The sequence below is a fragment of the Merops nubicus genome, unplaced genomic scaffold (assembly GCF_000691845.1).
Source record: "Merops nubicus isolate BGI_N331 unplaced genomic scaffold, ASM69184v1 scaffold5522, whole genome shotgun sequence".
NCBI classification, from domain to species: Eukaryota; Metazoa; Chordata; class Aves; order Coraciiformes; family Meropidae; genus Merops; species Merops nubicus.
Genome location: NW_008591439.1, coordinates 1 through 12791, shown reverse-complemented (window position 1 = coordinate 12791; position 12791 = coordinate 1). Strand labels below are relative to the sequence as shown.

Sequence of the window (12791 nt, the reverse complement as noted above, 5' to 3'; positions counted from 1 at the left end):
TATGCTGCAAGCATTATAAGGACGCATATCTCAGGCTGTTTGCCCCTAAGTGTAGTAAAAAAATCATATGTATGTGTGTGTTTATATGATCTTTTTTCTCCTTCTTTTTTTTGACCAATACAGAACAGATATCTAAAAATGGACTGGTAGCTTTGGGTTTAAAAGTGAGACGTCCCTCAGGAAAGCACAGCTATCTCCTACAGCTTTGACATGAGGAGCAAAAGCAACACTATTCCAGATCAATACTCCAAGTACCTCAGAGAAGAATTGTCATATGAGCACCTAAACAGATTTTGTCACATGCAGAGTGGAAAGTGAGAATGAGAACTCTTCCTATCCTCTCTGCATCTCTGCCCAATGCCTGTGAAAGATTTGGGGATCCCAACCACACAGATCAACAAGGGGATGCTTTTGGGGAACGTGTACTTCAGTTTGCATTGTGTCACAAATCGAGCCCAGGTCTCATTCAAGGGATGATTTGGGCTCCCCTAACTCACCGTTTAATCTCCCAGGAGTTTGTCCTGCTAAACACTGAAATGATTTACCTTTCCCAGGGACAGTGGTGCAGGAGAAAGCCATGTGCAGACCATTCTGAGCCGATAGCTTATGTTCCCTTGCCAGCTCATTTCCCTCAAGAAGCGGTGAAAGTTGTTCAAGGAAGCTTTTGTGTTCTTTTGGGGAATCTCAGCTAATTCACACGCAGGCTTACTTTGTACTTTCTTTTCTTTGTGAAGCAGCCATTGTACTGCGCTGGCACAGCAGAGCAGAGGCACAGAACAAAGAGCAGCAGGCAGGAGAATGTGACACCCTCTCTTCCCAGGCGCTCTGCTGCTGCGCTCGGCGGGCTGGATGTTGTTTTAGCGGCTGTGCCTCCCGCCCATGCGCTCCTGCGGGCCCGGGAGCCGCTGCTGGGACGCCGGGTGAGCCCCAAGCTTATTCATGTTCAGGAATGGGAGGGTCAGGGCCATCGACACACACCAGCATCCTGCTGCCTATTATTTCCTGCCAGTGCTGGCGTCGCACCAAGCCCTAACATGACAGGTGGATGGAGTTCACAAGGAAATAATGTCATGGGCCAGTTTTCCAGGAAAGCTGTTAACTCTATTCACAAACTCGGGCCTTCAGATTGAAAGGGAATGTGGCTGAGAAGGGGTGGGGAAGGGCTGCTCTCGTGTTCTTTTTTTTTTAAATAGATTATTCACTGACATCTCTTGCTGCAGTACAGAAATCTTTACCTCCATATAGCACATACTTCTTCAAGAGTATACCGAGTGCCTTGTAACTTACAAAACCACAGGGCACTGTCTCTGCAAATCCCAAATGGCTATTTGATTTCAGTCAGATTGCAAAAGATGGGAAGGAATTAAACTTCGGCCTTTAGCTGAGCTAACTGGTTCCTGGGAAACAGAGAAAGAGGAGAAATATGAGGTGAGTTCTAAGACTGATGTTAACTTGGGGACTTCAGGCATTTTGTAAGAATGAAACTAAGGATACAGCCAAGGATGGATCAGAAACAAGACTTACAAATCTTTAAAAGTCTCTGTCTTTCAGCAAGGCACTTGTGTAAAGCTCTACTATCCCTCCATGACCTTATGCAGTGTTCAACATTTGCTGTTGTGTGTTCTCATCTTTATTTCCTCTTTTCCTCTTTGCTTTTAAAGTTTGATACCTTTTTTTCCTCTTATTCTAGAAAGCACAGAAGAGTTAAGAAGTGAAAGTGAACAAAAAAAATAAGGAGTGTTTTTAAAAAATGCCATGCTTTCACAAATGCAAATTTCTGGATACATGAATTAGGACAATAGGACTCCAACTGGCTACTCACAAAAGGAAGGATTAGGTCCTCTGTCATGTTAATAGTGACATCAACAACCTGAATAAAAGCCAAAAATTCAAGTTGATTCTGCAGTTTAAGACCATTGTTCTCCTATACGGTTTGGCCCTTAAGATTTAGTCTACATATAGAATTTTGCCAGGATTTATATAAATTTTCACATCATAAAGTGCAATTTTTAATATGTTAATGTACTTTTATGTATAAAAGCCCTTTGTAATTGACACAGATTTATACTGATATAGCTAAAACATCCTACAACCTAAAGGCATCAGAGATCTTGGAAATACATATGCAAAATGATGGCTGCCAATATTGTCCTGCTTTTCTTATTTGGAGTCCCATGGTGAAAACAAATCAGGTGAAACCTGCTAATAATATGCAACAACTTCCATCTCAGATACTGAAGGACCAGTAGCCGGATTTTGACTCTGGACAAGCAAAGCTGAGGCAAGAATATGGGATATTCCAGATGGCTTGTTCCTGGGCTGAGCCTCCCAGGTCCTGATGGACTCTCAGGCCTTTCTTCATTCCACACTCAGAGCCTGGTTCCTGTTTTGTAGAGCTGCAGTCATATTGTACATGTGTTGTTTGGAAACAGGAGCTCTCCCACGTGTCCAAGGCAGAGAAACTTAATTCTTGACACAAGCCCATGAAACTAACCTTTCTCTCTCTCTTTTTTTTTGTTTTCCCCTAAATCTGGCAAACGATGGTATTAGCACCCCAGTCACGTACAAAACAAGACACGGTAAGGGACTGGGGAATCATAAACCGGGCGTTATGACTTGAACTAATACTAACCATTGTCATACCAAACTGATTATTATTTTAAAATACTGTCCCAGGCTATAACTAGCTTTGTGTACAATAGCAATACAGGGTGTAGTTACAGACACAATTTCCTGTGCTTAGGTTTTGAAATTATTATTTAAGATCCCTGTAACATTTGCCCGGTGCACCAGCGCAATTCCCCTATTAGATAATTTTCTATCCTTGTGAGGGCAATTCTGCTTGCACAGAGCTGCCAGAGCTTTCAGGAAGGGAGAGACAAGCAATTGTGACAATAAAATTTGCATCACCTCCCGCCCAACCTCTCCCAGAACCGAAATACCATTTGTCACATTCAAAGCCTTTTCACACCAGAAGGGAAGGTGTTTCTGAACTGGGAAGTCATTGTGATCTCCACAGGGTTGCATCCGCCAGGCTGACTTCTGCATCTCAGGTTCCCACAAGAAACACCAAACATCAACAGTCGAGCCCCAAATGGCTTTGCATCAAAGACTTGGTGGTTGCATGACCCAGCCTCCAGGCATGAAACTCCAAATCAATCTAGATCAGGTCACAGGGTTCTAAAGCCAAAGCAGAAATTTTGCTGTTTGTAGCTGACCAGTTCAAGGTGGTTGTCCCTCGTAAAAGCATTGTGAATATGTCCTTGTAAAAAATATGTTGGATCTAACAATATCACAGTTTTCTGGAGAAATGAGTCCTTAAGCCTGCCACACTGAAGTCATGTAGCACCTCTCCCAGAATGACCGGGTTTTAAGGGCTAAAAAGAATATATTGTTCCTGTGGTGGAGCCAGGACAAAGGGTGAAGGGAGAGAGAGGCTAGTAATGAAAATGAAAATATCTGTAGTATGTAGATTTGCAATAAGAAATTTAGACTATAAACCTTCTGTTGAATGTCATCTTTCATCATTCAGAAAAGATGCTACTGCTACCTCAGACTGTCTCATAAATCAGTGCACACAAATCATGGTGGAGAGGTCTGCGCCAGCTTCTAAGGTCATGTGGCAATTTAGTGATGAAACATGTGAAACCATCTTCAACAACGTGAGGTGTCTGACTAAACTGTTAACAACCTCTGTTCCTGTGGGACACCAGGACCAGGTGCTGGAATTCCTTCCTGTAAAGTTACAACTTTAGTTCTCTGAATAAAGGCCAAACAAGAGCGAATTCCTGCACGGACTTTTACCCAGCGCTTGATAGGAAGATGCTTGTGTGCGTTCCTTGTCTCAGTAGGATGGAGCCGATGCTGCTGAGCTCAGCAGCGTGTGCTCTGGCAGCCCCACGTTACCTGGAGGCCTTGCAGGCTGTCTGTTAGCCAGCACGACAGGACACCATGTGGTGTATCTGAAGCGTTGCTGCTCTGGGGGATCATGTGCAGGGTCACTGCAGTGCTCTCTGTCACCCAGTATGAGCTGCTTAACGCTGGAAGCCCCACTCTGAGCCAGGCAGAGGGGGGTGCAGGCACTCTGCCGTGTCCTTGTTCATGCAGTGCAAATATAAAAGACAGCAGAGATAAGGGAATAGAAATCTCCTCTAGTAGCAGCAGAGCAAATCTTACTCATTGTTATTTATCTTTCCTGAAAAAAATCTGCTCCCCAAAGCCCACTGCCTCCATTCCACTGAGTTTGGCCTTTCTTTTGACTTGGGGCAGAGCCTCACCTTGCAGCTCTACTTCCCTCCCACACGCCGCATGCCAGCTCACCGGTATCAAGCGAGGGTGAAGGGAGGAGCCATGCACAGCAAAGACTGCTGAGGAGAGCACCAGCCTGCTTCTGCTCTGGGCTCAGCCAGGGAAAACAGGGCTGAGCTGCTACACGTGTGCAGTGGGAATCACTGCATCTCTACAGCCCCTGCAATTCTCTCCTCGGCCACCCGCAAAATTCCACTGAGGAAAAAGAAATGGGGAGGGGGAAGGAGTCAAAAAACCTATTGTATTCCCAGGGGAAAAAAAAATAAACAGCCCCATTTAGCTTATCCAGCTTTGCTAATGTCAATCACGTTTCTCATTTTTAAACAGGAAAGACACCACTTTAGTCCACCTGTTCCATTATTTATCATGCTATGCATTTCCCCTGAATTGTCACTCATGCAAAACCTGTACATCGTAAGGGGACACCCTAATATTTTTAATGACCTTAAGCAAAGTGATTGACATTAGACACCGGTGTCAGATGTTCTGGTGACGCAACATGTTCTCCTAGCAGCAGGAAAGCTTCCTGCCGTGATTAAGTTAGGGCCATGGAAGTGCTAAAATGTGTTGTCAGCTTTCCTCTGATGCAAGTGATTCTATTATAGCGTCTGGTAACCACGGAGAGTGGCAACGCAAATAGTGACTCCAAACACGCCCTCCATACACACGCCTCGCGCTATTTAAAACACGGAGTGCACTCTGCAAATTCGGGGCTAAGTTATGGATGCAACAAGCTTAAGCCACGGCCGGCAGAGGCAAAGGCGGCACCTGAGGCAGCACGCCCGGCTGGGGTCAGCGGGAGGAGCGCAGGGCTCGGGGCGACCTGCCGGGGGCTCTCCTCGCCACCGCCGTCCTGGGTGCCAGAGGCTCCAGAGGGCAAAGAGGAGGCACACGAGCACAGGCCTCGCTTGCTGCAGCAGTGGAAAGGGAAAATCACATCCAGCCCTTCTGAGCCTGGAGAAAGCAAGGGGAAAAAAAACAGAGAGAGGGGGAAAAAAACAAGAGAAAGACTCCGTGCATCCCCTCTGCCTTCTGACACCCGCGCACCTGCTGGGGTAGAGTTCTGTGACTTGGCTCAGCAGCATTTATCCTTCAAGATATAGATGGAGAAATAATGTTCTGGATTCCTTGAGTTTGGGACCAGTCCCGCAATTATTGATTACCTGAGAAAAATTAGAAAACCTCTAGAACAGAGTTATAGAAGAGTTACAGAATCAAACACATCAGGCAAGCATGGGGGACACCTGGCACTTGCTTTTTGTAAAGATTTGTAATCCCAAAGCTCGTTCAGCTTTCTACACAGATGACTTTGCTTCCACAAGCAATTATTAATAGCTGTGTCTAAAACTGACTATGCCAGGAAGTGTCTGCAGAATGGACCGTCAAGATTTTCCAATCATCGAGTTGTTAATCAAGCTGCAAGAGGGATGGGCTATCAAACCAAAATCCATAGACTACGGGGAATTTTTGAAAAGATCAGCAGTACAGGCATTCAGTTATTGTCACAGAAGTTGTTCTACAAAAATAGATTCATAAAGCAGTCAAAGTTGAAGATACAAGCTATCTTGATAGCAATAAAAAAAAATTTCTAAAGGTCTAGCAGCACTGAGCATTATTTTAATGACATTTACTTTTTAATTTTATAGCAAAATAATCAAAAGTGCTAAACCTGACCACTTCTATTTACAAAAAAGAGTCGCATGTTTTAAGCTGTAATCATACCTCGTTACTTAGGTTAGACAAGATAATTACAAAGTTCTACCTATTTCTATTCAATAGTAAAACAATATTAATATTAGTTGGTTTAAAAAAGGGGGGAAGTACCACAGATATTGGGAGGGAAGGTTACATAAAATATAAGAATCAGCTTATAGGGCAATCTGTAGTGTGTTCTGTTGCTATTGCTTTTTTTTGCCTTTTTTTTTTTAACTAAGATTTAAGTCCCAATCTGGCCATAAGCTTGTAGTCACTTCAAATGCTGACTTCTCCCTTGGTCAAATGTCACAGTGTGTATTTTAAGGAGATCTCTGGCGTTTCAAATCAGTTCCCATTATTTTCTTAGTTCTCACAAGTTCCTTTCCCAACATGATCTCCCAGCATGTTGGAGAACATAGTCATGGTGATTGCAGTTAAGTTGACATGGTTTTCTGTGAAGGAAAAAATGTTTTTTCCTCTGTCTGGGAAGGAATCACTATCAAGACCGCAGTAAGAAAAATATTAAGAGCACTTGCAGAGTTTTTAAGAGTATTTCTTAATCCATTCCATTTTCATTTCAGTTCATTTCCAAAGTTAAATTAAAACCTGCACTCTCTCCCATTGATAAATAGTCAAGTTGACTTACAAAGGTTCTGTCTTCTGGCCAGCCTTCTCTTGGTTGTCTTTAACCAAACAAGGTTCGCTGATTTGCCACAAGCGCCGTCTGGCTCTCCCGCCTCTTTGCTTTCTTGTTCTGTTGCCTGATTTTCCAGCACACTGCACTAGAAGCCAGCAAAAGGAGTCCCGATGACAAGAGGACTAATCCGAACACCGAGATGATGGATCCATGGGAATTGAAGCTGTAGGCCACAGCAGTGACCACGATGCCAGCTATGAGGATAACCACGCCGAAGGGAATGGTACAGCGGTAACAGGAGAGCTCTGCTCCCCCTGTAGCTGCAGTCAGCTGGCACTCGCTGACGAGAGGGATGGTGGTTATCACACAGTCATTGTTATTACTCTTCTCCGTGGCTGCAGAATCAGGATGCTTTGGAGCACCCAGGATCTCTTTAATAGGTTCGTTTGTCATCTTGATTGTCTTGACTTTGTCAGTTCTTAGGCTAGAGCAGGCTCTGCTGAGCACGCATTGCGCTGCGGAGAGAAGAGCATGAGTTCAAATAAGAAGCACAACTTATGTGACAAACAGGGGACACAGAAGTATCCTGCTTAGGACTGCAAACACGCAGACACCCTGACCCTGCAGGGCTTTATGCACAGGCTTAATTGTAACACTACTGACTGTGGAGGATCTGGATCAGTTCTTATGGCAGTCATCAGCGTGTGCATAAGTGCTAGAAAGAACAGGGTCACAGACCAAGACACCAGTCTTAAAGTGCTGTGAGCCAAATCCCACCTTAAGTTACACCCTAAAGTCAGTATTTTTGGATGTGACTTAGATTCCAGTGGTATTATGTCTTCTGACAAGGAGGTGAAGTTCACGGGCTGTTTTGGTTAAAAATTCTACTCTTGCTCACACATTTTTTCACACTGTTTCTTTATATATACACCCAGACACACACATTACACAGATTTGCTCCAGTGTACATCATAATAATATGGGCAAGAACTGGCCCAGCACAAAACAGGACTGAACCCTTTATCAACACAAGAGCTACTTAGCAAAACAATTCAAATAGACATAACTAGATATGGATGTGGGGGGAATGGGGATGAAGACAGCTCCCTCCACTCAGCTAACATCAGCTGAAAGCTGGTGAACCTGCCGTTACAGCAACATCAATACCAGCCTTTCAGCTTGCCTTTTAATTTGGCTTAATGCAAAAGTAAGAGGTCTCTTAATAACGCCATGAGACCATATCCATGTTGTATTGTGGGAGGGAGATTTACGGTCATATTCACTCATCTTAGTTACTGTCAGTTGATGTCCTCCTGTCTCCACATTGTATTCACACTCTGAGTCCTGCAGACAGCACACACAGTCTGGCTGCATCTGCATTATGAGGCAAAATAAGCTTGTGGAGCTGGAGTACACCGGAGCAGGGCAAGGGCACCCTGGGACTCTGTGCTACTCCAGCTGCCATGGCAGCCCTTGGCCATCTCCCTGGGACTCTGGTGGCATGGGGCCACCCTGCAGTGACCCTCTGACAATGCTACCGTGGCTGTGCTGCCCTGGACCAGGCTGTGCACTCACTGCACCCCACCACACACAACGAAGTCTGGGACACTGGGAAACCACCAGGCTCTCCTGCTGCCAGTAGCTCCCAGGGCTCCTCCACCACCCTCTGGCAGGGGCTGCGTAGCTTTTGCTCTTAGGAGCAGCATGACATGCAGCTCAGAGAACAAGGAAGAGCGTTGGCAATGCAGTAATGCTTTTATCACTTTTATCACCTCCACATCTGTGACTAGGAAGTTAATTGCCAGATACTTGTATTCTCCTTTTCCTTTCCCACCACTCCCACCCTTGTTGCTAAGATATATTCGTCCATTGTGGAGAGCCCTTGGTTTTGTATCTTAGTACCTCGCACAACCGGCCGTGTGTTTCGCAAGAAAGAGGATTTCACTATTTTTAAACCAGCACAAAAAGAGGCTATGCTCTGTACCTAGTCAGAGAGTTTGTATCCGAGTTTCCTTGAACCCTAATGGGAGAAGGAAAGTTCAGATCTGGCGTGACAAAGTTTTTGTTCTACTGCCCTAAGGAAGAGCGCTCAGCTCAATACTGTATCTTGCTGTACACAGCTCTCTCCAGGGTTCAATCCTGCAAGGGGCTCAGCAGCTACAAGACAGAGAAGCATCTCCCTCCCTCACGATGATGCTGAGCACAACACAACATAGCACACACTGAGCACAACTCCTGACAACACAAGAAGCAAAAGGCAGAAACTGAAACACTGGAGGGTCCCTCTGAACACCAGGAAACCATTTTTCCTTTGAGGGTGACTGAGCACTGGAACAGGTTGCCCAGCGAAGTTTTGGAGTCTCCATCTATGCTGATATTCAAAACCTCTCTGGACAGTTCTGGGCAGACTTCTGTAGGTGACCCTGCTTGAGAGGGATGGGGAGTGGACCAGATGACCTCCACAGGTCCCTTCCAACCACAACCATTCCATGGTTCTGTGTGTTTCTGTGAAGGTACTTGGTAACCCTAAGGGCAGGAAGGGGATGTGATCAGGGTTTATCAGATAAAGCAAATATATCTGCCTTACATATCTTAGGTTCTCCTAGGTTCTGTTGCTTTGCCCTTCAAATCACAATAAATCATGATTAAGCACCTTTTATGAGTTGTGAGAGCCCAAGAAGGCCATGGAGTTGCTCTAAAGTGCCATCCATCTGTCCCCAAATGGATTTGAGCCCAAGTTCTGCATTTTTATTAATGACTTATGTGACAGTGAGACTCACACTGGTGCCATTCCGTTGCTGCATTATTTCTTCACAAAATGTTACAGAAGTTCAGCACTATGGGAGAATGTGGTCCCCAAATGTCACCTTTTTTTTTCATCTTACCATTAGCCATATTCAATTTGTTCAACATTTTATTATTAAACTTGAGGGAGGGAAAAAATTAACCATATAAAATCTCTTAGTTCCAAATATATTCTAATAACTATCCAAAAGTCCAAATATTCTCTAACAGTCACAGAAATAATGAAACTTCCCAATAGCTTGAAAAGGCTTTGGAATGGACTCATAATAAACATGATTATTCTGATAAAACTGTAACATTCAGTGTAAGTATATTTACTCCTGTCTCTAAAGCCCTTGTCTGTCTGCTTCAGATACATCCCCAATGAGCACTGATTTTTTTAGACATCCTGTACAGAGACTGATGTAGAAAGAAGATACATTTATACAGTCAAAATGAATATTTTTTTTTAAATCTCCTAAACTACCAAAATTAAGTCAATGGCAAAATACCTGTTGATTTCTGAGTAGTACAGTTCTTGTCTGCAACAGGATGGAAGCAGACAAGCACTGATATAAAACAAATAAACAAACCTCTGTTGAAATATCATAAGTTAAATAAACAACAGGACCTATTTGAAGGGTGAGTAAAGGTATTCAGCCCTAGAAAATAGGGCACTAGATCCTCATTGCCAGCAAAGTCACTTCTGACTTACGCCAACAGGTGACTTGGTTCAAGTTTCAGGGTAAGAAATTTAGGCAAAGATACCCGGCAACAGCAGCATCCTTTCACTAATCATACTAGAAGTGCCATCTTAAGGAGCTACTTTGACTTGGAGGAGGAATCTTTCTGTGGCAACCTGTTGCTAACACTGGATAAACAGGAAAGAAATGTCTTACCCGCTAGTAAGTGTAAGCTGAGATTTATGGAAAAGACATGAAATCTATCAGCATGCACACCTACCAGGTCCATGAGAAGTCCATCGTAACAAATCCCTTGGCTCAGCAAGCAGAGGAGGACTGCTTAAGATGTCTCATGTGCCAATTCAAGGCAGAGTCATGCAGCAGTAAGACCTGCTCCAGGCTTTGAAGTGTCAGATGTTGCTGAATGATGAGTTGGAGGTGACAATATTCTAGCATGGAAGTTTCCTACAAGAAAAGTTGTTGGATATTTTTCAGCTCTTTAAGAGCAGACCTGCATGGAAAAGCTCCCGGCGTACGCTGAGTCCTGCTCCCAGCCTAACTGAAGCGGGAGATGTTCTCCCTCTGGCTCTCCTAGTGGTTTCTGCCTTTTTCTTGGCAGCAGCCACTGATTTCTGGCCCCATGTAACATTTTCCTTGATGACGTGACATCTCAATGAGTGTTGCCAGGCAAGTCCCCCAGAAAGAGCCAGGCAGAAAAAGATAATTCACATGTAGTTAAAAATTTCATTTAACTTCATTCTTATTGTTCATTTCAGCTGTGTGAATCACAACTCAGAGTACTTGGGGTTTTGTCTCTTCTGCATCTCCAGTTCCTTGGAGCAAATTACTTCATTGCCCTGTGCCTCAGTTTTTCTAGCTGTAAACTGACAGTGGCAACATGACTCCCAATAAAAATCCCTTTTAAATCTATTCTATAACAAATCCTAAGTAATACAATCCCACAAACTCCTCTCAGAAGAAAGGCAAATTGAGCCCAAGAGCTCACGGTAATAAATGTTAAGTCCATTACAGTTACTGTTGTTCATTTCTGTTATCAGATCTTTTGAAACAAGATTCATAACTCAAATTGGACCAAGTCAGACGCTGCAGCAGAGCAGTGTGACAGCTCTGTGGGTAGCAGAGCAATGGAAATGGTCATCAGCTGCAGAAACAGCTGGGAAGTCACCAGGCAGCGGGGTAAAACTTCCGAAGCAGCAGAGATTTACATTGCTAATCTTATTTGACATTCCCTTTCTATATGTGCATGACTATGGAAGATCATTTCAACACCGAAGCAGGACCCCTAAGTAGGGATGAGAATAAGTTCATAAGAGTAAATTCAGATAATTATAAATTTTAGGGGCTTTTTCTCTTTTCAAGTTATTTAGACCATATTAACATTTCACAAACACAAACATTTACAGGCACAAACTGCTGCTGTTCTCTAGATGGTCCTTGGAATAAACCTGTGACATAGCTGAAGTATATTTAGCTGATTATTGAAGTTAGCTAATAATACAGAAGTCTCCTTGTTCATCTCCTTGGCTACATCCTTATGCACACCACACAGCAATTAGTTTAAATTTTTGAAACGTTTAGGAGGGAAATGCATTAAAAAAAACAACAACAACACTTTAGATGATCTAAATTACATGAAAACAAAAGCAGACATCTGAACTTAACTTGCAGTCAGCTTCCACTGGTGTGACAAGCATGGTTACAGTCGTTTGAAAAACTCCTCCTAGTGCAATCGTGCCCCCCTAAGCCACTCTGCCAGCATCATTCTTTGAAAAGATTAATGGCTCTGTTAGTAATTTATTTGTGCTTGTCCTTGACTACAGACAGGTTGGGTAATTATTTAAAGTTAATATCTTTATAAAAAAAACCTGACTGACAGAGCAACTTCTTATAGACAGGATTTCTTCCCTCCTCCCCTGAACCATTTCAGTGTGGTGCTCCCTCAGGAGGCTTCCCACACGCCGAGTATCTGTGCAAGAGCAGAGAGCTGGCATTTCTCAGGTGCTACAATCCTTTCCCCTTTTTGCATTTTACTCAGAACCAGGGGGACACCTTTAAATTTTCTGCCTTTAGGCTCTGGAACTGATTCTCTGTATCTTGCATAATATTCCAGACACCCTTTTTTGCTTATGTAAAATGCCATTAGATCATAACACTCATGCTTCACACATGGCTTTGCATTAAAGTGACTATGGAAAGCAGCACAAGGAATCCTTCTGCACTGAAGGTGAGACAGAGTTCACTTGGAATTCAACAGACTACAGTAATCCCAAACACAATCCCGCAGCTCTTCCCCATGTGAACACTCCTGGAAACGCACAACTGTAATTTGTACTTACAAGACTCCAGGATCAGGCCCTGAGCTACAAGGGCAGGAGAAGAACCCCTTACACCCGCGCCAGCCGTCCGCGCCTCGGGATGCCGATAAGTTTCCATCACCAAGTTTTTAGAAAACACCATTAGCAGCGATTTAAGCTCTCGCACCTTTTCCACGCTTCAGACGGTAGTTGGAGGGTAGGATGGGAGCCAACCAAACCCCTCCGCACACAAAACTTCTGTTATCTGCAAATCCCAAAACTTTGAAAGGCGTCCTAGAGCGCCAGAGCCACACCTGGGGTGAAGCACCGCGCGTCACGCCTACCCCGCAGCTCGGCCAGCGCCGAGAG

The 12791-nt window shown here is 44.0% G+C and overlaps 1 protein-coding gene across 1 annotated transcript; it reads right to left on the bottom strand.

Moving 5' to 3' along the window:
- Positions 1–6688: 6688 nt before the first annotated feature.
- Positions 6689–7130, bottom strand: TMEM100 (transmembrane protein 100). Its single transcript, XM_008950248.1, has one exon. It carries the CDS (start codon positions 7091–7093, stop codon positions 6689–6691), a length of 405 nt encoding a protein of 134 aa, XP_008948496.1. The 5' UTR covers positions 7094–7130.
- Between the last annotated feature and the right edge of the window lie 5661 nt (positions 7131–12791).